This window comes from Mustela lutreola, chromosome 16 (genome assembly GCF_030435805.1).
Source record: "Mustela lutreola isolate mMusLut2 chromosome 16, mMusLut2.pri, whole genome shotgun sequence".
Taxonomy (NCBI): Eukaryota; Metazoa; Chordata; class Mammalia; order Carnivora; family Mustelidae; genus Mustela; species Mustela lutreola.
The window spans coordinates 54,304,350-54,328,806 of NC_081305.1; the positions used below are offsets into that span (position 1 = coordinate 54,304,350).

Here is a 24,457-nt window from a genome sequence, read left to right on the forward strand (position 1 = left end):
GCTTCTAGAAACCCCAGATGGTCAGTCCTGCCAGTTGTGGGATGCAGGAAGGGTGAGCAGGAGAACCTTGAGGCATGAAAGGTGGGGCTACCTCCCCACTGTGGAAGAGGGAAGTGATTGATGTGTAATTAATGAGTGAGCACGACACCCACATCATGAACACCTCCTTTCAGGGCTGTGGAGTCCAAGTAGAGAAGGACAGACTCCATCTCTGTTCTTAAAAACTTCCCTAACACCCAAGGGGACAGAGAAACTCCAGGCTGTAGCAGCTCCTGTTGGTACAGTGTGAGCTGGCGGATGCATGGGCAGGTCCTTGTAGGAAACACCATTGCTCTGGGCAGCTAGGAGGTGAGTTCCCAGGCATGAATGGCCAGAGTGGACAAGGACCAGGACTCCCTGGTATTCCAGGGCTTGCTGGCCGGCTCACAGCCCTCTGCTCCAGGCACCCCAGGTGTCACCCACATCAGGCCACACTTGAGAGCTGGGCATTTGCAGCAAGATGATAGCACTGCATGACGTTGAGGGAGAATGCCCAGGCGTGCCTGTCCCTTCTCCCCTCCAAGGCTCATTTTCCCCAGCGGTCACAGGAGGGATCGCAGTGCCCAGCTCTTGTCTGTGGGAGAATATGAGGACAGTGGTGGGCATTTTCCAGGGACTTGGGTGTGGCCATCTTACACGTCAAATGTCTGGCCCTGCCCATTCCTCAGTGGTACTTCATATTCCTGCTTTTGGTAAGAAGGTCCTGCTGGCCAGCTGTGTCTTAGGGTTCCTTCGTCTGTGGCCTCCCATGAAGAGATCATGTGTACCAGATGCTCACTGTGCTGCCTTGGGAAGGGGTCTAATTCTGTGCATAGCTGGAGGTCTATATTCACAGGTTGTTATGGGCTGAGTTGTGTCACCCTAAATTTCATGTGTTCATCTCCAAACTTCAGTACCTCCAAATATGACTATCTTTGGACATAGGGTCTTAAAGAGATCATTAAGGTAAAATGAGGCCATTGGGGTGAGCTCCACTCCAGCAAGAATGGTGCCTTTATAAGAACAGGGGATTAGGAGGGGCCCCTATGTGGTTCAGTCAGTTAAATGTCCTGGAATCGAGCCCCACATTGGGCTCCCTGCTCAGTGGGAGTCTACTTCTCCCTCTGCCTGCTGCTCCCCCTGCATGTGCTCTCTCTCTCACTCTCAGAATAAATAAATAAAATCCCAGAAGAAGAAGAAGAAGAAGAAGAAGAAGGGGGGGGGCGGAATTAGGACAGAGACATGCACAAGCAGAAGACCACATGAGCACAAGGGGGAACCAGGGGAACCTACAAACCAAGGAGAGAGACTTGTGAAGGAGCCTGTTCCGCCCACAATGTCTAGCTTCTAGAGTTCTGAGAAATGAACTTCTGTTAACTAAGCCTCGGGGTTAGTGTACTTTGTTATGTTAACCCCAATAAACCAATGCATGGGATTTTCAAGAAGGCGGATGTGTTCACACAGGTCTAGTGCTCTGTGCAGGCTGGTCTGGCCCATGCTGGTCACAGTCCACACAGTGGCCAGTGGCCAGTCTGTAGGGTGGGGCCACTCCAAGGGTGGAGGAGAAAGGAAGGGGCAGGTTTGGTAATTGGAGGAAACACCTGCTGCTCTTCTGTGCTCTAATCTCTGCCTTGCTCTTACTTAGATGAACATACCTCCCCTTCTCTCCCCAGGTCAGGATAGCCTCCATGGGCCTCTGCTCAAGCTGGCCCCTCTGCTGGCTGAGCCCGTCCTCCTGCACCCTGAGCACCTGTCTCCCATCTGTTGAGTGGTGGGTCCTGGGAGCTGAAGTAAGACTAACCTTAGTCTATTCGTCTGTTTGGCCAGAGAACCAGGGACCCAGTCTTCCCAGGGCAAAGCTCCCAGTGTGAGGAGCCAATGGCTAACACCTCACCTTGTGTGGCTGTGGTGGAAGTTATATATGAGTGTGTCTGTTGTGTTTGTGTGTCTGTGGCCTGTGTGTCTGTGTAGGTGCATGTGTGTTCGTGTCTGCAGTCTCTCTGTGTGTCTGTGGTATGTGTGTTTTTCTTTGGTCTGGGTACATATGTGTGTGTGTTCTGGGTTTGTGGTCTGTTGTGTGCATGCCTGAGGTATGTCTGTGTATATGTGTGTGTGTGATTTCTCAGTGTGTATTTGGAGGTGTGTCTGTCTCTGTGTGTGTGTCTGTGTGTCTGTTTGAAGTTTACGTGTGTCTGTAGGTCTGTGTCCTCTGTGTGTGCATATCTGAGTTACTTGTGCATGTCTGCTTAAAGTGCCTGTGGCATGTGCGTGTGCATATGTGTGCACACTCAAATGTCATTTTCCCAATGACAACATCCGTGGACAACATACTGAAAACTATAATCCATTTCATATTCTCTCTGTATCTTTTTCTTTCATTTTTCTTCAAACTCCTTATCACAAATCAGCCTAAAATATAATCTGCTCAATTATTCTTTGTCTCTCCTGCTGAATCCACCCTGGCTAGAAAAATGCTTGGCATACACTAGGTGATCAATGAATATGTACTTTAAGAATTGTAAGGATAGGGGTGCCTGGGTGGCTCAGTTGGTTAAGCAGCTGCCTTCAGCTCAGGTCATGATCCCAGGGTCCTGGGATCGAGACCCACATCGGGCTCCCTGCTCAGCAGGGACTCTGTTTCTCCCTCTCCCTCTGCCTGTTGCTCCCCCTGTTTGTGCTCTCTCACTCTTTGTCAAATAAATAAATAAATAAAATCTTTTTAAAAAGAAGAGTTGTAAGGATATTGGGATGCCTGGCTGGCTTGGTCGCTGCAGCATGTGACTCTTAATCTTGGAGTGGGTGTTTGAGTGTCATGTTGGGTGCACATATTACTTAATAATGAAATCTTTATTTAAAAAAAGAATTATAAGGATATTTAGGATAATAAAAATAAGATTTCTGGTTGTCCACAGTGAAAAAGTATATATTCTTCAGAACATACCCATCTGGGATTATCTGAGTTTAGCATTTTATTACCTTTGAACCAATTTAAATGCTATAATTTATAGATAATTAGCAATGCAAATAATTCTTGTCCAAAGACATACACATACATTCTGTCTCCTTGGGGAGGGGACCTAAATCCCCCTACCAAGCCACTTTTACATGCATCCACAAATTCATTTCAATATTCCCTTATTCCACATAAATTTGGGCATCTTTAATTTCTGTCTCTTTCCCTTGTTTGTAATGAGTTAAATAAATAAAATGGGGAGTTGCTACTCAGTGGATATGAAGTTTCAGTCCTGCAGGTTGAAAAAGTTCTAGAGATCCTTTGTACAACACAGTACTTACAGTTAACACTGGTGTACACTTAAAAATTTGTTAAGAGGATAGATCTGATGGTATGTGTTTTTGCCACAATGAAAAATCTTTAACACATGTTTATTTTATATCTATAAGGGTCATGATATTGCCTTCAGAAAAAAATCTTCCTTTAACAGAATAAACAAACAAATTCATTTGCACCTCTGTGCATGTGTTGACTTTTTGTCTTGTGGTGTGTTCTAGGCATTAGGACCTGGTCCCTGCCCCCTTAGCCAAATAAGATGGTTCATGTTACAGCTTGAGTTCATGTTAAAGGATTTTGCTATTTCTGCTTGAACAACTGGGAACTACTGGAGGGTTAGAAGCTGAAAATGACTCTTGGGTTTTTAGAATTCCCTCTGGCTTCTCTATGGAAAACAGATTGGGGATGGGAAGAGAGAGGGTGAGAAGATGAATTTCCTTTACTGTGTATTTATGTTTCCAAGATAGAAAGTGAGTTCTTGGAGGCAAGAATATGCATTTCTTACAAACAGTGCAGACTTGCTTTGTACACAATAATGACAAATTTCAGAGTAGGTGATAAATACATGTCAAGTGGCAGTAAAGGTAAACACACAAATAGCAGAATCTTGCATAAAGTACTGTTTTAATTCTGGTAAAAAAAAAAAAAAGGTTACATATAGATGACTTTTCTCTCCTTGCATCTACTTACTTACAACCAGAAGAAATAGTTTGGAAGACCAGAAGTGACAGGTAAACAAAAATTTGTTTATCTATTTTTCTGTGTAGGGGCTGGGGGAAATCAGCAAAGTGCTTTCTTACTGTGTGGAGGTGGGTTAGGGATGGGGAGAGAATTTGGGAGACAATGGGCACAGTGCTCTCATGCCTGGCCCCTCCCTTTGAGCTCCCGTATCCAAGACTTTCCCTTATCCTAAGAGACAAAGCAGCTCAAAAAATTATTTATTTGAGAGAAAGAGAGCATGGGAGAGGTCTGAGGAAAAAGCAGACTCCCTGCTGAGCAGGAAGCCTGATGTGGGACTTGATTTGGGGATTCCAGGATCATGACCTGAGCCAAGGGCAGTTGCTTAACTAACTAAGCCACCCAGGTACCCCAAAGCAGCTCAAGTTTTTCTCATCCTTCCTTTTCTAGAGGTTTTCAACCTCATCAGGGAAAAGACAAATGAAGTCAGCGTCCTGCAGAATATTGGCTCTGGGGGTGATCAATGGTGAACCCTGTTTTTGTGCTGGGGGAACTCAGATAAAGGGTTCTCTGGGAGGAATCTGATCACTTGGTGTAGTAGATCCTGGAGGGACCATAGGGGAGGGGGCTGGTGGAAGTCAGCCCCCATGCAGGCGATCCTGAGCAGGGAAGGACCAGAAAAGGAGGAACAGAAATGGAGGGATGTTGGATGGCCATGAAGTTCCTGTTTCCAGTCCTATTAACAGGACCCAGTCTTCCTTCCACTTACCAGCTCTGGGGCTAAGGACAGCATGGGCTAGTAACTGCAAGAATCACCTGGGCAGAGGTGGGACCCTTGGAGTGGTTGAGACCACCTATCGGGGGACAGGAAGGGTCTAGACAGAAATGTGAGAAAACATGGAAAGAGGAAAAACCCATCCCAGACTGAAAAAGTGAAAATCAATTCAAATGCAGAAAGAAAAAAAAATCTTGAAGTTATTCAGGCTTGGTAGGAAGACAGTTACAAAGTGGAATGGAAACGTTATTTCTCCCAAGGTCTTACAAAAGCTCTAAATGCCATAAGGACCCCCTCTTTGAGTGATCACTACTTTCTTGCCAACAATGTCCCAAGACTGGCCTTGTTATTCCATCTAATTACTGGGGCCACCTATGCCTAAACCTCACCTCAGGACAACACCCAATCCCTGGTTAACAATCCCTCCTTTGTTCAGGGAACAAAGAGCCCAAGTCTGAGGAGGGAAGCACATCCTATGAGGTCCCAGACACCCCTGACCAGCATCACTGACTTAGGATATCACCAGACCCTTTTGTAGGCTCCTCTCACTCTGCACTGGCGGCTGATAAATTGTTGGCATTCTGGGGGCTCTCCATCCACTGACTCTCCAGGAGACATTGACCCCTGGAGAGTCTCAGGGGGGAGGGGGGGTGGTCCCGAGAGGGGATTGGTGCTGTCCGTGGTGCTGAAACAGGGTCATGCTTTGAGCTCAGGTACCTCCCAGCTCAGCAGCAGGGAGGACCCAGATGCTTATGACTGGATTTGGGGCCAGGAGGGGAAAAGGGTGGGGATGGATGGAGCCAGAGAAACAATCAGGAGTGGGCAGTGCTGGCCTCCTCTCTCTTCACCTGCCACCCTTCCTGTTCATTCTCAGGCATTGTTCCTCCTGTGGATGAAGGGACTGCCTGTCCCTTCTGTGTGAGCCTTCTTGCTAAGGTCCTCGGCTTACTGGCCTCTTGTACTGCTCCTTTCTTTTTTTTAAAGATTTTATTTATTTTTTTGAAGGACAGAGATCACAAGTGGGCAGAGAGGCAGGCAGAGAGAGAGGGGGAAGAAGGCTCCCTTCTCAACAGAGACCCTGATGCAGGGCTCAATCCCAGGACCCTGGGACCATGACCTGAAAGGGAGGCAGAGGCTTTAACCCACTGAGCCTTCCAGGCGCCCCTGTACTCCTCCTTTAAATAGCTTACTTCATCACACACACACACACACACACACACTTCTGAAAGTGAGGAGGCTAGTCTTCACATTTGACAAAAGAGAAAATTTAAGATCAGGGTCAGGAATATTAGACAGTATGCCTGGATCCCGTTCTCCCGCTCCAGTGCCTCTGGGCAGGAGAAGATATCTCAAGTCTGATGGAGAAGGTGTTTCTTGGACATGCATTTCTGGCTGCAATTGATCCCCCTTGCTGGGGGCACTGGGCCTGCCTGATTGTTAAAAGGGCTCCCTTCCAACCAGGAGAAAAATGGCCCTACCTAGCTGTCTTCTGTCTCTCAGGATTTGGGAAATGATGGGTCTGAGTGTCTTTCCTCTGTTGGATGGGAGGACTGAGATGCTCTCCTTCTGTGTTAGTACTCTAGCTCTAGGGGCCTAAACCAACTCACTTTCTTCTTACTGCATTCCAGAGTTCTCCTTTGTTTCTTGCACCATTTACAGGGTTTCTAGTTGCAAGTAGAGGGAGGAGCAGGGAACAATGTGTTGATGACAACTTGTTTCGATTCAAAGTCTAACCATCAAATTTTTTTCCTTTAAAAAAGAGTTTTATTTATTTACTTATTTTTTAAAGTTTATTATTTTTTATTTTTTATTTTTTAAATTTTATTTTATTTTTTCGGTGTTCCAAGATTCATTGTTTATGCACCACACCCAGTGCTCCAAGCAATACATGCCCTCCTTAATACCCACTATAGGCTGACCTAACCCCCAATCCCCTCCCCTCCAAAATCCTCAGTTTGTTTCTCAGAGCCCACAGTCTCTCATGGTCCATCTAACAATCAACTTTTTATGTTTTCAACAGATGGTTGGCTCATGTTACCCAGCCTGACATTATCATAAACAGAAGTCTGACAGCTGTCCCTCTTGGATGTAGGGAAGGGAGAGTTAGGTCCCAAACATTTTTTTACACCACACCAGCATCTCCCATTTGTTTTTAGGAGTCATTTTATGACTTTATGGCCTTATACTTTATCCCTGTCATGCTTTTGGTGCTACTGGTGGAGGTAGGGCTGTTTTTATTTAAGTTGATTTTTAAATAAAATATTGGGCTTTTGAGGAGGACGATTAAAACTTCCTGCATGCCTCCACCAACCATCTCAAACCTGACATCTATTTTCAAGTTTATTTTGAAGGATAAGAGGGTGCCAGACAGATGAAGATCTGGTGATGGGTCTTCCTGGAAAAAGGATGTGGATGCACAAAGATGGTGAGGAATTCACAAGCAGGGGAGCACTTAGAGAATGGCATGAGGGACTGATGGGTCAGGATATGGAGATGCAGAAGTAGACTGGGTAAAGTTGAAAACAGCCTGGAATAGAGGTTAGACAACCGTGGGTTGTCTGCTTTTGCAAATAAAATTTTGTTGGAACACAGCCACATTAGTTCATTTGTGGAATGGCTATGGCTACATTTGCACTACAAACACAGAGTTGAATAGTTACTAGGGTCCTTACAAACCCTAAAATACTTGCTATCTGGCTCTCTAAAAAAAAAAAAAAAATTCTGACCCTTGACCTGGAATGTCAAATTAGAAGCTTGTAAATTAGTCTTTGGGGCTGAGGAGATGGAGAGGTTTTTTTTTTTTTTTTTGACAGAGAGAGAGAGAGAGAGAGAGAGCGATCACAAGTAGGCAGAGAGGCAGGCAGAGAGAGAGGGGGAAGCAGGCTCCCTTCTGGGCAGAGAGCCCGATGTGGGGCTCGATCCCAGGACTCTGGGATCATGACCTGAGCCGAAGGCAGAGGCTTAACCCACTGAGCCACCCAGGCGCCCCGATGGAGAGGTATTTTGACTGGTCAGCCCTGAGTTTTAGGAAATTCTTTAAATGTTAATATGTGATTTTGCTTCTAACAAGACTAGTAGGAGGCAGGCAGGATGGAAAGGGAAGATTCAGGAAGGGAGAGGGGTGATGCTGGAGGCAAAGTCAGGAAAGAGACCCATGGGGAGGGTTTTGTTTTTCTGATAAATATTCAATAATATTTATCATTAAATAATACATCTGGATCTATAGTTTATTTTTTCCAGCTTTATTGAGATATAGTTGACACATAACATTGTATGGGTTAAATTATACAATGTAATGATTTGATATATGTATACATTACAAAATGATTACAACATGGGAGGGTTTTGAAAGTGAGACTGACACATTGCTGGTGTCCCAACAGAACACACCCAGCCTAGGTGAGATGCCACCAACACCTTTCTGTTCAAGGGGGAAGGAACTAGTGTGCACTAAACTCTCACAGTGCATCAGGGCCTCTGCTGGGTCTTTTCTTTTCTTTTCTTTTAAGATTTTATTTATTTATTTGACAGAGAGAGGTCACAAGTAGGCAGAGAGGCAGGCAGAGAGAGAGAGAGAGGAGGAAGCAGGCTCCCCGTCGAGCAGAGAGCCCGATGCGGGACTCAATCCCAGGACCCTGAGATCATGACCTGAGCCGAAGGCAAGGGCCCAACCCACTGAGCCACCCAGGCGTCCTGCTGGGTTTTTTCTATATGCACTTTTATTTACTCCTTGTGGCAGCCCTGTGAGGTGGGACATCTTATACCCATTTTGCAAAGCAGGAAATCAAGTCATGAAGCGGTAAAATGGTTTGCCTGATGTCATACTGTTGATAAATGAGAGCATGGATTCCACCCCAGGCCTCTCTGGTTGTAAAGCCTTAGTTTTATAGCAGGAAACTCACATTCAGGAGTTTGTAAACCCATTGCCTATGGGGTTGTTAACTCTCCAAGAATCAGCCTTTGGTTCCCCTTCCTGGAGGGTATGGATGCTCTCTCCAAGACTGATGCACCAGATGGTTCCTCATTGGGTCCTGATCTCTGAGTATTCTGCATAGGTGCCCTTCTCCATTCTGTGAAAGCTAATGGAGGCATAATGCAGGTCTTGCTCCATTTCTGAGGTGGGGGGCACTCCTGCAGAGATTGTGGGGTCAGCAGGGAGGTCTGACTTGGACTCCTGCTGGTAATCCTGTTTAGAGAACAAAGAAGGGGTCAGAGGAAGGTGGGGGTGGGGGGGGGTCTGAGGTAGGGTGAGGAGAAGGCAGAGAGGGTCCATGAAGTGAATTTGATTCTGACTGGACATTGTTCTTTGTTCCAATCTTTTATCGAACATTTTTTATATGACAAATCTAACACTATTGGTTGTTTTCAAATTTTACTAAACAGTCACTCAGACCTGTGTGGAAAAGACTATTATTTTACAGAAAGAGAAACCAGTTCTCAGAGAGGTTACACATCTGTGATCATGAACTCAACCCCAGTCTCTCCAGCACAGGATACATGGGAGGGTGTTTACGAAAAGCTCACTTTTCTTCTGGGTGTGTCTTCTTCATTCTCACACTGCTACCACATTCACAACACCTCTGACACCAGATGTGTGGGGTTTTCACCACAAAAAACAATTCTCCAACACTAGCTGGGTGGCCTACAGTTCAACTCAATTCTGATGCTCTCTACCCAAAGATAACACCAAATCCAGAGATTAAAGGCTCAGATTTACAAGGAGCCCCACCCCCACTTCACCTGCTTAGAGGTCCAGGTTGTCACCTGTGTTTGTTACCTGACAGCTCTGACCAACTGGTTATAAATTAGCAATTGTCATGAGCCCCACCTCAGGTTCCATTAATTTTCTAGAGTGGCTCACAGAACTCAGGAAAGCAGTTTACTTACTGTTTATCAGCTTATTATAAAAGAATGTGATAAAAGACACAACACAGATGAACAACCAAATGAAAACGTGCCCAGGGTGAGGTGTGGGGAGAGAGTGGAGGCTTCCACACCCTCTCCAAATACATTCCCGTCATCTCCATGTGTTCACCAACTTGGGAGTTCCTTGAACCCCATACTTTGGGATTTGTATGGAGACTTCATCATGTAGACATGATCAATCACTAATTCCATTTCCAGCCTCTCTCCCCTCTTTGGAGAATGGGGGAGGGGCAGGGATGAAAATTACAAGCCTCTAACCATGGGGTGGTCTTTCTGGTGACCAGTCCAAACAGGAGCCCACCCAGAGTCACCTTGTTAGTACAAAAGACGCTCCTATCAGGGCGCCTGGGTGGCTCAGTGGGTTAAAGCCTCTGCCTTCGTCATGATCCCAGGGTTCTGGGATGGAACCCGGCATCGGGCTCTCTGCTCAGCAGGGAGTCTGCTTCCTCCTCTCTCTCTCTGCCTGCTTCTCAGCCTACTTGTAATCTCTATCAAATAAATAAATAAAATCTTAAAAAAAAAAGATGCTCCTATCACACAGAAAGTTCCAGGGGATTTTAAAGTATGACCATTTTCTGCTACAGACTAGTTTCTCTCTAGATTTATGGTAATATTTTTCAAAAGTATTTCCATTTTCCATCTTCCCATTTTCTCTTGAACTCAAACCAGTCAAGTAAAATTCCTCTCCCAGGAATCCAGATCTGCTTTTGACAAGAAACAGCTGTGACACACACCATTTGCTAAATTTAAGGTTCATTTCTGAGAACCTATCTTGCTGGACTTATTAGCATTTGAAACAAATAAGCATTCTCTTCTCTCTGAAGCTTCATCTCCCTTTGGCTATCAAAACCCAACCCTACACTCTCCTGGTCATTTCTTTTTTCTCAGTGGTTTTCTTGTAATCTCCACCCTGTATCTCTGTCTCTCGCACTTACTTATACTACTCAGGGTAATCACACTGGAGTCCTCTTTGGGATTTATGAACGTGTATGGACATCCATAACATCTATGACATCTGTAGAGTTATCACTGGCATCTATCACACCCATTAAGTAGAGGCAGTGAACTATCTTTGCTCATATCCCACATACACTCTCTCAATCCATTAGCAAATCCTGATTCATCATTGTTACACACAACTAAGTCCATCTTATGGACTGAACTGTGTCCATATATTGAATTTGTAAGTTGAAGCTCTAACACCTCATGTGACTATTTGGAGATGAGGTCTTTAAAGAGGTAATTAAGTTTTAACAAGGACATTAGGGTAGGACTCAAAATGACTCATGTCCTTATAAGAAGAACAGACAGTGGAGATGTGTGTACACAGAGAAGAGGTCAGGTGAGGATATAGAGAGGAAGCAGACCATCTGCAAGCCAAGGGGAGAGTTTTAGAAGACACCCTGCAGGTACCTTCATCTCAGACCTCCAGCCTTCACAACTGCTTCTGAAAATGTTTCTGTAGTTTAATCCACTCCATCTATAGTATCTTGTTATGGGAACCCTAGCAAACTGACGCAGTCTGCTTTCTCTCTCACCTGGATTATTGGAGTGTCTTCCTTATCTGGTCTCCTCTTTTCTGCCCTAGCCTGCTATAGGCACTCTCAGCAAAGCAGCCAGAGTGATTCCATTAAAATGAACATCAGTTTGGGGAACCCAGCTGACTCAGTTGATAGAACACACAACTCTTGATCCCGGGGTTGTGAGTTCAAGCCCCACATTAGGCATGGAGCTTATTTAAATTAAAAAAAAATAGCATCAGTTCATGTCTGTGAAATAACAGAAATATAGATAGATAGATAGATAGATAGATATAGATATAAATATAAATATAAATATAGATATAGATTCCTGCACAGATTTCCTAAAACCATTATAATTTACTAAGTGAGAAGAGTGCTAGGAGCATCTTCTGTTCTAATGTTCAGAAACAGAGCTCCTAAATCCTTTGGAATTTCTTGGATGACAGCGGCATCTTTTGTCTGAATGACATAAATCTGGGTGGGCTCCTGGATGGGGGCTGGTCACAGAAAGGCCAAGCTGTGGTTAGAAGCTTGGAAGTTTCAGCCCCATGTCCTCATCTTCCAGGAAGGGGAGAAAAGCTGAAAATGGAGGTAATGATCTATCATGTCTATGTGAGGAAGCCTCCATAAAAATCCCCATAGTACAGGGTAGGGGGTGAAGGTTGGGGAGCTTCTGGGTTGGTGAACACATGATGGGGCTAGGAGGGTGGACACACCTGCAAAGGGGATGGAAGCTCCATGCATCTCTTCCATTTGGGTGTTGATCTCTAGCCTTCATCACATCCTTTTATAATAGACCGGCACCCAGTAAGTAAACTACACTCCTGGGTTCTATGGACGGCTGTGACTAATTAAAACTGAGGAAGGGGCTTGTGGGAATTGCTGATTTACAGTCGGTCAGAAGCACAGGTGACAGCCTGGGCTTGGGACTGGCATCTGAAAGGGGGTGGGGCAGCCTTGTGGGGCTGAGCCCGTGAGCTGTGGGATCCAACCTGGCTCCAGATAGATAGTGTCAGAATTGAGTTGAATTGTAGGACACCCAGCTGGTGTCAAAGAGCATTATTTGGTGTGGGGATAACCCACACACATTTAGTGACAGTAAGTGTTGGAAATAGTTCTCTGTGGTTTTCCTTTATATAGTCACCCTTCTCAAAATACATAGGAAATTGTGGAGCATTGCAGCCTCCATGCCTCTCCATCTTCATTTCCTCCTACCCACCATTACCTCTGCCCACCCCCACACAGCTCTCCTTAACACACACTGTCCAACTTGCAGTTTCTCCCACACATCAGGCATGCTCCAACCTCAGAACCCTCCAAACCTTGCTTAGATAGAGCCTTGGTGATGGTCTCGGAGCTCACACTACACTCCTTCACTTTGGCTGTGGTGGGTGTTTTCTCAAAGATTCCCTCATTCTGCCATCCCTCATTCTGCCATCAAACTCCCCTCCAAAGCATCATGTCCTATCAATTGCTTGCATATTTTTTTGCTCATCTGTTCACTGTTTTCATCACCCCACCCACCCAGTAAATATAAGTCCTTGGCCGCAGGGACATTTTCTATTTGTAACATATACATTTATAAAAATATAGATATTACCCAAGCACCAGAACAATCGGCAAGTGGAAGATATATGCGAAAGGAATGAATGCGTGTATGGTTACTGCAGATCATGTGTTCAGAAGCTTCAGTGGTATCCACCTTAATCAGAGATTCATTGACTGATTGATTGATTACTTTTTAAAGGAGGCTCCACACCCAGCATGGAGCCCAGCATGGGGCTTGAACTCATGACCCTGAGATCAAGGCCTGAGCCAAGATCAAGAGTCTGATGTATAACTGACTGAGCCACCAGGCTCCCCCTTAGTCAGAGTTTTAAATAAATAAATGTCCGTCAGAGCTCGGAGATGAGCAGAACCAGGGCAGGATGACACAGACACATGAGAAGGAGCGCACAGCCCAGCAATGATTCTGAGATGCATAGAGATCACTCCGCTTGAAGAGAGTGAGCAGGCCAGTGTCAGGGGTTGAAGCATTGACGGTGACTCTGGTGACTGGGTTTCCTGCCCCAAATGCCAGACCTGTTGTGGAGGAGCTGTGCTTTTCAGACCTGGGCCTGTGGGACAAGGATCTTCACAGAGGAAAGGTGGGAGGGCTGCAGCAGGGTAAGGACTAAGAGGGGAGCCCAGCCCGAAGGGAATGGTTGCATTACTCTGTAATGAGAAGAGCACGGACGTGCTCTGCTGCATTCTTGGTGCATGGAGAGCAAGGCTGGGGCAGCACAGGGTTGGGTCTCTGGCGGGGTGTCAGGGACACAAGTGCCATCAGGGAGGCAGACAGCCAGCAGGAAGAACATGTTTAGGAGTGCATTCACGACGTGTTTCTGAGGCTTTAGCATCTGGGACCTTGTTGACCTTGGGAGAACTGTCCTTGCCAGAACCAGCCAGCCTCTAGAGATGGAGAAGGACTGCTGGCAAGCCTGCCTTTCATGTGCAAACCAATCCGTCCAAAGCTGACATTCTGGGCCCCTCTTCCTTAGCCTAATCACCCCCGGCCAGGCACCAAACAACTCATAACCTGCTGAAATGATTCAAACTAACCAATCCTGAATCTGCTTACCCTGTCTCACCATGCCTTTCCTTTGCAAACCACAATAAAGGCCCTACCCCTGACTCCCTTTGCCCCCTCTGCCTCCTGACCCACCCTAGCCCTGCCCCATGTGGTCCTGTGTGGAGGGGTGTGCCTCTCTTCCTGAGAACTGTGGGTAACAGAGTGCCTTTTCAGTGGCAGTCAGCTCCTGATCTGTTGGCCTCAGATGCCTGAAGGATAAAACCTACATTTTCAAACAAGCAGGAAGGTGATGAGCTCATTTCTGGGCACGCTAAATGGAGCATGGCTGTGGGCCACCCCGGGAGATGGGGAAGAGAGTCTGCACGCTAGGATGTCCACATCACTCACCAGGGGAGCTGGCTCTACAACCGGGGGGCTGCCATCCATGCCCACTGCTCTCTGGGATGCTGTCTTCCTGCAGCTCTTCACTCTGATGGAGACACCAGTGTCTCTGACATGGGGTCCCTCTTCTGAGGCAGGTGGAGGGTAGGGCAAGCCTAGGAGCCTTCATATCAAGGCTTTGTAACAAGGTCCCCATGTTCCTAGACTGCTGGGACCGAGCTGGGAACACACTCGTACCTGGCACTCTTTGCCTTTGTTCCAGGACCTCACAACCCCTGCAAGTCCCACTTCTCCCCCCTCCCCCATACCCACCCAGCTCACCCAAAGAAGATAAGGCAGAGGCAGAGAGCAAGCAGCATGGTGATACCAGCTCCCGAAACAGCACCTAGAATCACTCCTGACCAGATCCCCAGTTTCCCTGTAGACAGAGACACCTGGGGTGAAATCCAGTCTTGAGCATGGGCACTCCAGAGAGAGGGAGATAGACGTATGCACAGAGCTCCATGGGATGGAGAAAGTCCCTCCTTCCTTCCAGGGAGGGTGTCTCCACTGGCCCTATCACTCAGGGTCAAAGGTGGTCTTCCGTGCTTCCAGAAGCAGGGGGAGGCAGAGGAGTTCTCAGACCTTCGGGTCTCCTCGTCCTTCCTGGCTGTGCCTCCTGGGAGCCCGACACCCAGAGTGAGGGATGTGTCTCTGGGCATCACCTATCAGCCATTTGGTGGGCACCAAAAGAGTCCTAATGAGGCTCACTGTCCTGGTGAGGGCCAGATGTCATTACCATACCAGTGGGGATAAGGCTGGGCTCAGAGGGCTGAGGAATGACAGTCAGGCAGTAAAACTATTCTGCATGACACTAGATGGATATTATAGTGACTAGATGTCATTATAAATTATCCAATCCATAGAAGGTACAACACCAGGAATGAACCCTGATGTCAACTATGGATTGTTAGTGATAAACGCATGCTCATGTAGGTTTTATTGTAACAAAAATACCCTCTGGTGGGAGTTGACAGTGAAGACGCTATGCATTGGCTTTGGGGAAAAACTCTCTATCTTCAGCTCAATTTCTCCAAGAACCTAAAACTTCCCTTCTAAAAATAAAGCTTACTGATACTTGTGATTTATCTCTGTCAAATAAATAAATAAAATTTAAAAAAAAAAAAAAAAGGGCGCCTGGGTGGCTCAGTGGGTTGAGCCGCTGCCTTTGGCTCAGGTCATGATCTCAGAGTCCTGGGATCGAGTCCCACATCGGGCTCTCTGCTCAGCGGAGAGCCTGCTTCCCTCTCTCTCTCTCTGCCTGCCTCTCCATCTACTTGTGTTTTCTCTCTGTCAAATAAATAAATAAAATCTTAAAAAAAAATAAAAATAAAAATAAAGCTTACTGAAAATGCTTCAGTCCTTCAAAGACCAGAGGAAGATAAAGACCATATTCAGGGTGGTAGGGAGAAAACTGCAGGTCACCTAGCAAGACCAGAGTGAGAGGGTATGAAAGAGAGTGCTGAGGGGGTTTCTCATGTCTAACTACAGCCCCCCCTCACCCCCCCACCTGTTGAGTCTCAAGTCCCACTCTGACTTAACCAGACAGAGACCCTGGACAGTCAATGCCTCATGGATGGGAGGCTCCTTCCTACCTGGGCTGTGTCCCAGGAAGACACCAGTTGTTGGGTTCTGTGTGGCACCTGGGATGGGAAGAACGGATTTCCTCCTTCAGTGAGGTGGGGGCATGTGAGATACGTGTAGGTATCTTCTCCTCACCCACAGAAACCACAGAAACACAGGAGGGACAGGGCTTGAATCCTTCTAGGTCTCACACTCAGACAGACCTCCCAGTAAAACTCTGAGACTCCCCAAACTGATCTTCCTGCCTCTCACCCCTTCAGGGAATCGGGCATTCTTGCCCCACACTCACAGGTGACATTGAGCTGGATGGTCCTTTCCACCATCACACCAGCTGCAGGAAAGTACACTTGGCAGGTGAGGTTGGTACCGTGGTCCTGGGGCCGTGGGGTGAGAGTGAGCACGGAGGAGAGGTGAGTCCTGGGACCCAGGGAGGTGAGGGCAGCTGACGTCCAGGAGAAGATGGGCGGCGTGCTCCTCTCACAGGCCCAGGGCACAGAGCAGGTCAGGTTCCTGGGGTGTCCAGACTCCAGGGTCCCCAGGATGAGGATGTCAGGTGTGTGGCTCAGAGCTGTGAGGAGATGGGGAGACATGGGAATCAGGAGGGTCCGAGTGAGACCCTGAGAGAAGCCTCAGGCTTTGGTCCAGCTCCTGCTTCTGAACCTTGACATGTGTTACCTCTAACCCCTCCCAGGAAGGGGGTGTCCCATCCCAGCTCTGACCCAGGACCCCCATCCTTCCTCTGCAGCCTCTCCTGGAGTCTCCTCCTTACCTGTCACTTGCACGGAAAGCAGGTTCTCTCTATAACTGTAGCTCGGAGAAGACTGTCTCTCCACCCTGAAGAAGTATGTCCCCGAGTCCCTTCTCTGTGCATCTCTGATGTCCAGGGAGCAATTGTTGGCTCGGGGGTCCCCAAGGAGGCGGAATCGGCCCTGGGTCTCCTCCTGCACTTTACGATCTGGGTTGTTTGTGGCCACTGGAGCACCGTGGTGTGCACTGGGCCCTTCCCGGAACCAGTAGCCATGAATAGGGGAAGACTGGGGCCAGTAGTGCCTGGGGTAGAAGCGGCAGAGCACGAAGAGACACAGGCCCTCCTGCACCGTCAGGGATTCCTGCACCTGCAGCTGGTATCTTGAGTACTGAGCCAGGGACCCTGTGGAGAATCGAGGGTCAGCAGCAGCCGCCACCCACCTGGCCCCCTCCCCTCGGCCCACTTTACCTGTCCAGAGCAGGGGTAGAAGCAACAGCAGCGGCAGCAGCATCTTTGAGATGGAGGGTGTGTGGGCCTCCTGTGGGTGAGGGAGAAGAGAAAGACAGCGGGAGGGAGGCTGAGGGGGACCCACGGGAAGCTGGGGAGGAGCACAGGGCCTCGTGGTTCACAGAAGAGGAACTACAGCTCAGAGCTCTCTCTGCTTTCTACCCAGAGCCGGCCACACCCTTGGCTGGACACAAGGGAGACCCACGCGGGGAGGAGAGAGCAGGAGCAGGCCCATGTCCTGCCCCTCATCTCAGCACTTTCTTCTGGCACCAGAACCTGGCCAGGACCTCTGAGGACACATGAAGCCTGGGACACAGTGAGTCTCCTAAGGTCTCTTCCACCTGAGGGGCTTGTCTGAGAAGCACCGTGTACACCGGGGAGCTAGTCAATTCCTGGCTAGACCTGGAGGGTCACAGTCTCATCTTGATCCTTGGGTGTTCTGTCTGCAAGGTGGAGGATTCTATAGGTCTGTGTGAGCCATTGGGGCAGAAGAGAAGAGATCCTGGGTGAAGAGAAGACAGCGGCCACTCATACATTCATTCATTCATTCTCCATGAGCTTAGTGAACATCTGTGTTGGGGAACTGGAGACGAGACTGCTGGACCTGGCCTGGTCCATCCTGTAATGCAGTCCCTACCCAGGGAGCCACTTCCTCCGTAGACACACTGGACTTTGTCTTTGTCCCTGTGAGGTTCACAGCTGGTCGTTTTTTAAATGTGTCTGCTAATGAACCATGGAACACTACCTCAAAAATTAATGAAGTCCTGTATGGTGACTAACATCACATAATATAAATAAAAAAACAAACAAATAAATAAATATGTCTGCTGATCCACTGGATATTTTCTAAATATACAGTATTGGGTCCTTTTTTCTTTCCCTTCTACTATGCTGATTCATGAAGTTTCAATGGCACCTCCAAAATGAGAACTATGTGGGATCTTCATGTAAATGAGAAGGGAGAACAGTGTTCATGAGTCATGGGAAAAATCTTTTCTATGAATGCTGTCTATACAGTGGTGCGTGGACTGAAGCAGGTTTTTTAGTTCCTCATCATCTCCTGTGATGTAAAAAATCAGCTTCTCAAGGTGAAATGTGGCTCAAAGCACATATTACAGCAGAAAACATAAGTGGAACAAATATACAACTGCAATTAAAATCATAGGTGCTGGGGCGCCTGGGTGGCTCAGTGGGTTGAGCCTCTGCCTTCAGCTCAGGTCATGATCTCAGGGTGCTGGGATCGAGCCCCACATCGGGCTCTCTGCTCAGCAGGGAGCTTGCTTCCTCCCCCTTCTCTCCCTCTGCCTGCTTCTCTGCCTACTTGCGATCTCTGTGTGTCAAATAAATAAGTAAAATTTAAAAAAAAAATCACAGGTGCTACCTATGTTATTTTCTATCTCTGTGGAGTACGCATTGGGCATATCATTGATGTCTATCTACACAATATAACATGATATATAATTCATTTGTATCATAGAGTTGTAAAATGTTGCAAACGCAGTGGTATGTAAAGTATGTTCTTTAAACATTACTCACATGGAGCTATTTTGCACCTCATCTGATAAATGAGGAATTGAGTCTCCAATAAGTGAAATCACACCTTATTCTAGGTTATCAAAATGTACAGTTGTGGCACATAACAGAAAACCCAAAGTGATTGCTTTACAGTTAACAGAGGTATACCATTTTCATGGACTGGAAGGTTCTGTGAGTTCTCATGGTGTTTCCTCAATGTACTTTGTACTTTTTACAAGATAAAATGTACCCTCCTAAAATGTGCATCTCTAGGACTTATGAAAAATGTATACCTCCACAATGGAGAATTAGAACAAAAATACCATTCCCCATGGGATTCCTGGAACCTCAGCCCCAGGTAAACACGGATATAGTCTCTGTCATGGTGAATTAATTTGACCTATTTGAGAATTTCCTAGAAATGTACGCATTTGCGTGTTCTGTATTCTCTCACTTAGCATACTGCTTTTGAAATGGACCCAAGTTGTGTTTGTAGTTCATTATATATGATTACTAAGTATTATGCCATGATATGAGTGTACTATAGCCTCTTATTTATTCACCAAATTATAGAGAGTTGGGATTTTCAAGTTTTGGCTATATGAAAGTGAAACTTCTTATGGACATATTTCCATTCTCTTGAGTATATACAAGTAGCATAATTGTGAAACTCACATAAGATCATGTCAACCATGCTTAGCTTAAAAAACAGACATACAAAACGCTAAAGAAGAAAGAAGACCCCTCGCCAAAATGTAATTGTTGGGTCCAAGAGTAACTGCATGCTCCACACTAAGATAAATTGCTAAACTACTCTCCAAAACAGATTGAACCTTTACCAATCCTATCCACCATGTTCCAGAATTCCAGTGGCTCAACACTCTTCTTAACACTTGATGTTGACAGCCTTTTAAATTTTAGTAATTTTAGCAGAAAGGTAGCGTTTTCTCAATGCACTTTGAAGTTATTAATTTATTCTAATTTAGGCATAGTGATATTCACTTGTTACCTCCTTCAATTCTGTGAAGTTTGATGGATGTATGGAATTATGTTACCAAAACCATGGTGAAGACACTGCAGAGTGCCATTCCCCAAAACGTTCTTTCCTCCTGTCCCTTGGTGGAAAGATCCTCCCTCCAACCTTAATCTTTGCAGAAATGCTGGTCTCTTCTCCATCCCTGAAGTTCTGTTGTTTACTGAATGTCATAGAAACAGAATCATACCAAAAGTAGCCTTCAAAGTCTGGCTTCATTCACTTGGCATGCTGCATTAGAGGGTTCTGCATTTTGCTGGATGTGTATGCCCATAATTTGTTCCTGTACTTGATACTGGTATGTCACTGTTTCTGTGTGCCCTCATGTTGCATACACTACCCTGAGGAAGCCACTGGGGTTGTTTCTAGGCTTGGGATGACTATGAATAATGGAACTGTCCATATTCACTTGCAGGTTTCTGTGGGAACGTGTTTTTATTTCTCTTGGACAAATGCCTAGGCATCAGGTTGCTCGGTCCCTAAGACATGTAGGTTGAACTGGGACAAAACCGCCAAACTGTCCTCCACAGTGGCTGTACTGTTTGGTAATCCCACCAGCAGAGTGTGGTGAATTCTGGTTGCCCCACAGTGTCTTCGGTGTTTGACATTACCAGGATTTTTCTTGTATTTGTGTTTGGATTTTTTTTTTCTTAGCCATTCGAAGAGGTGTGGGGTGTCCCATCCTGGTTTTATTCTGGGATTTCCTAAGGACAAGTGGGGATGGGCACGTTTTCATGTACTCGTTTGCCATCCATTGTCCTTATTTGGTGATGAGGTGGCTGGCTGGTTCAATGTTTAGCTGCTCTGTTTTGACTGGAGTAAAACATGCAGAACAAAAGCTTTACCCTCTAACTGTTTTAACTGTCCAGGTCAGTGGCCTTAAGCCCATTCCTGTGGCTGTTCCACCATCACCAGTAACCATCTCCACAACTATTTTTTATCATACCAATCTGACATTTTGTGCATATCAAATTAATAACCCTTGATTCTCCCTCGTCCCCCAGCATCCTCTGACCCTGGCAACCATCATTCTCTCTTCTGTGTATGAACTTGCCTACTCTACATACATGATGTAAGTGGAATCCTCCAGGATTTGTCCTTTTGTGACTGGCTTATTGCACTTAGAATAATGTGCTCAATCCATGCTGTAGAATGTGTTGAACTTTCCTTCTTCCCCAGACTGCATAATATGGCACTGTATGGACATACCAGCCTTTGTCTATCTGTTCCTCTCTTGGTAGACCCTTGGGTTGCTTCCACCTTTTAGCGCTTATGAATGATGTCGCCATGAACACAGATGTAGAAACAGCTATTCAAGTGCCTGCCTTGGATCCTTTGGGTATGTACCCAGATGGGAAATTTCTGGATCCTATGCTAATCCCATGTTTAATTTTTTGAGGAACTGCCGCGCTGATGGCACAGCAAATGCACCATTTACAACCTCAAGAGCAAAACCAGGAGTTCCACTTTCTCTGCATCCAGGCCAACACGTGTGATTTCCTGCTTTTTGTTTCTTTTGTTTTTTTCATAAGAGCCATCAGAATGAGTATGAAGAGGTTTCTCATTGTGTGCCTGTTGTCTGCATTTTGCTGATATTAGATGTTGAGCATCTTCTCATGTGCTTAGTGGTCTTTTGGATCCTTCTGGAGAAATATCTGTTCAAATCTTTGCAATTTGTAGTTACAGTGGTTTGTTTTTTCATTGTTGAGATACCATCTTTTATACAATTATGTTTTGTTTGTTGACTTATTGTTTTGTCTTGAGAATCTTTGAAATACGTAGATACAACTTTCTCAACAGATATGTATTTGTAGGTATTTTCTCTCTGTCATTTTTCTTTTAGCTCTGACAATGATGGCTTTTACAAAACAGCAGGTCCCTCTTCCCCAAGTCCTGTGTTATGTCTGAGGTGACCCACTAGTGCCTCAGGACATGGAAGAACGGAGTAAAGAAGGTCAGGGGGCCGGATGGGGACATTTGGGGGTGGGAAAATCCTTTGAGCCATGCAGTGGGCTGAATAGTGACCCCAAACATACCCAGGTCTTAATCTGTGGGAAATTAGATGTTACCTTACAGGAAACAAGGTCTTTGCAGATGGGACAAAGTTGGGGATCTGGCCTGTGGAGATCATTGTAGATTATCTGGTTTGGGTCCTAAATCTATCAGAGTGTCCTTCTAAAGGGGAAGCAGAGAGTGACTTTCTGCACACAGAGCAGCATGAGGAAACATGACCACAGAGACCCAGAGTGGAGCAGTGACACCCCAGGTTAAGGCATGCTGGCAGCCACCAGCACCCCCAAGAAGCAGGAAAAGGATTCTCTCCTTGAGTCTCTGGAGGGCATGGAGCTCAACCACTCTTGATTTCTGGGCAGCAAACCTGATTTAGGACTCTGGGGTTCAGGACATGGCTCCCAAAATGTGTGATTTTGGCATTCTGACCCTTTTAGGCTGAAGGAATTGGAGAACTGGCAGGTGGAGGAAGGACTTTGTGACTTTTCCCTCCCTCTACCCAGAGGAAAGGAACATCACAAGTCTGATGACAGATGGCAGAGGGATGGATCTGACAGGCAGGTCTCTTCAAGCCACTCCAGTTACCATCCATGGCTCGAACCTTTTGTTCTCGGGACACCTGGGTGGCTCAGTGGGTTAAAGCCTCTGCCTTCAGCTCAGGTCATGATCTCAGGGTCCTGGGATCGAGCCCTGCATCAGGCTCTCTGCTCAGCAGGGAACCTGCTTCCCCCCACCCATCTGCCTGCTTCTCTGCCTACTTGTGATCTCTGTTAAATAAACAAATAAAATCTTAAAACAAACAAACAAACAAAAAAACCAAACTTTTGTTCTCCCAACTTTCTACTCTTCAGCAAATCTAGCAACAATGCCTCAGGTTTAACCATTTATTGGGGTCTTCATTTCTTTATGAAGGCTCCTGTGCCACATAAATCTCATATGAAATACATTTGGACACTTTCCTCTGGTTCACCTGTCCTGTGTTACAGAGTCCCAGGGAGATCTCAGCCGGACAGAGGAAAACAGTCTATTTTCTTCATATCACAGCTTTCTGACCTCCCTGTGAGAGCTTACGTTTCTTCTGTTTTAAGACCCCAAGAGTGTGGCATTTCTTATGAGGACCTCAGGAAGTTAATGCAGGCAGGTAATCAGAGATTCTCCCTCCAGGGGGAAGGCAGAAAAGGCAGAAGCTCTCCTTCTCTGGAGCCTTGCTCTGCTCCTCTTTGCAGCAAAGTCCTCACAGGGTGGTCTGTACCCCTTCTGTCATCTCCTCTCCTCTGACTCCCTTGAACTTGCTCCAACCACATCTTCACGCCTTTCCTGCCCCTTCTGTCAAATCTGCCATTATTGGGTCCCCAGTGACAAACGTGTCTCCAAGTACCTCATTTTCTCTATGTGCAATCAGTCCCTTTACTCCCTATTGATTATGCCCTTCCAGGAGCTGTGGGATTTGTCATCTCTGCCTGGACCTCTCTGCTGATTCCGGACAGTCACAGCCTGCTCCATCCCCAACATTCTCAGAATGAACGCCTGTAAAGTCCTTGACTCCAGCCTGCCAGATGCTCAGAGAAGACACTGGGCATCATACTTGCTCCTCTCTTTACCCCTACCTTCCTCACATCATTTAGAAAATCCCGGGGGGGGTTTGTTTTGTTGTTTTGTTGTAATTTATTTTTTTTTTATTTTCAGCATAACAGTATTCATTATTTTTGCACCACACCCAGTGCTCCATGCAATCCGTGCCCTCTCTAATAACCACCACCTGGTTCCCCCAACCTCCCACCCCACCGCCACCTCCAACCCCTCAGATTGTTTTTCAGAGTCCATAGTCTCTCATGGTTCACCTCCCCTTCCAGTTTCCCCCAACTCCCTTTCTCCTCTCCAACTCCCCATATCCTCCATGTTATTTCTTATGCCCCACAAATAAGTGAAACCATATGATTTTGTTGTATTTTTTAAGATTTTTGTTTATTTATTTGACAGAGAGAGATCACAACTAGGCAGAGACGCAGGCAGAAAGAGAGAGAGGGAGAAGCAGGTTGCCTGCTAAGCAGAGAGCCTGATGCGGGGCTTGATTCCAGGACCCTAAGATCATGACCTGAGCAGAAGGCAGAGGCTTAACCCACTGAGCCACCCAGGTGCCCCCAAAATCCTGTTTGTTTTATCATCATTATATATTCAAAAATAAATCCCCCACTCTCCGTAGTTGGAGACAGCATCATATCCCACCTGGGGAAGCCAGCAGTGCCCTCTGAATCTCTGTTTTTCTGTCGTGGACCCACTCTGGCTGGTCCTGAGCAGAACAGACATGGGGATCGTACTGAAAGGAAAGTTCAGTCATATCTCTGCTCTCCTCAAAGGCTTCCAGATTCTTGCATTTTCTGAAAGGCTTGCATGATTTGCACCAGGAGGATGTCTGCACCTCTGTGGGATCTGCACTCCTACCCCTGGGTCTCTACCCCCTTGAAGTTTCCTCTTCCTTCTTCCTCTTCCTTCCTCTGCATCCCACCACACCCATGCATCCCATGGGATCTGCACCCCCATTCCCACAGGGCCTGCACCCCCACCAGGTCAGAACCATCGTCCCAGCATCCCCACCTTGCACTCCTGTGATCTCAAGCCAATCCTTTTGTTTCCACACCAGTCCTCCTCCTGACTCAGAGCGACTTCACTCACCTTTCCCCATTGTCCATTTCTTGGGATAATTTTCTCTCAGGCAAATACAGAACCTGCTCTGTCACCTGACTTCCAGTCTTTGCTCAAATGTCACCTCCTCAGCTCTTAGTTCCAGAACATGGTCCCCAATATGCCATGTGTGCTCAGTCTGCATGACTTTCCTACAAACACATATTCTACCCAAAG

The 24,457-nt window shown here is 46.5% G+C and overlaps 1 protein-coding gene across 3 annotated transcripts; it reads right to left on the minus strand.

The window, feature by feature from the left end:
• Window positions 1-7,986: 7,986 nt before the first annotated feature.
• LOC131817567 (myeloid cell surface antigen CD33-like) lies at window positions 7,987-17,936 on the minus strand. 3 transcript variants are annotated; one of them, XM_059151096.1, is made up of 7 exons: window positions 17,002-17,936; window positions 16,555-16,935; window positions 16,075-16,353; window positions 15,797-15,844; window positions 15,548-15,626; window positions 14,484-14,580; window positions 7,987-8,946 (listed from the first exon to the last, which is right to left on the minus strand). In XM_059151096.1, exons 1-7 carry the CDS (start codon window positions 17,042-17,044, stop codon window positions 8,782-8,784), a joined length of 1,092 nt encoding a protein of 363 aa, XP_059007079.1. In that variant the 5' UTR covers window positions 17,045-17,936; the 3' UTR covers window positions 7,987-8,781. The 3 variants fall into 3 exon arrangements, with proteins under 3 accessions (XP_059007079.1, XP_059007077.1, XP_059007076.1); XM_059151094.1 differs by lacking the exon at window positions 15,548-15,626 and adding an exon at window positions 14,169-14,250 and having other exon boundaries at window positions 17,002-17,175; XM_059151093.1 differs by lacking the exon at window positions 15,548-15,626 and having other exon boundaries at window positions 17,002-17,175.
• Window positions 17,937-24,457: the final 6,521 nt, after the last annotated feature.

What these genes read in the sequence shown, in the direction of transcription:
- LOC131817567 (XM_059151093.1), bottom strand. Translation starts at nt 17,044, where the DNA reads ATGCTGCTGCCGCTGCTGTTGCTTCTACCCCTGCTCTGGACAG. An exon ending in GCTTTCCGTGCAAGTGACAG is followed by an intron (nt 16,354 to 16,554) that starts GTAAGGAGGAGA and finishes ATCTCCTCACAG; the next exon opens with CTCTGAGCCACACACCTGAC. An exon ending in CATCCAGCTCAATGTCACCT is followed by an intron (nt 15,845 to 16,074) that starts GTGAGTGTGGGG and finishes TTCCCATCCCAG; the next exon opens with GTGCCACACAGAACCCAACA.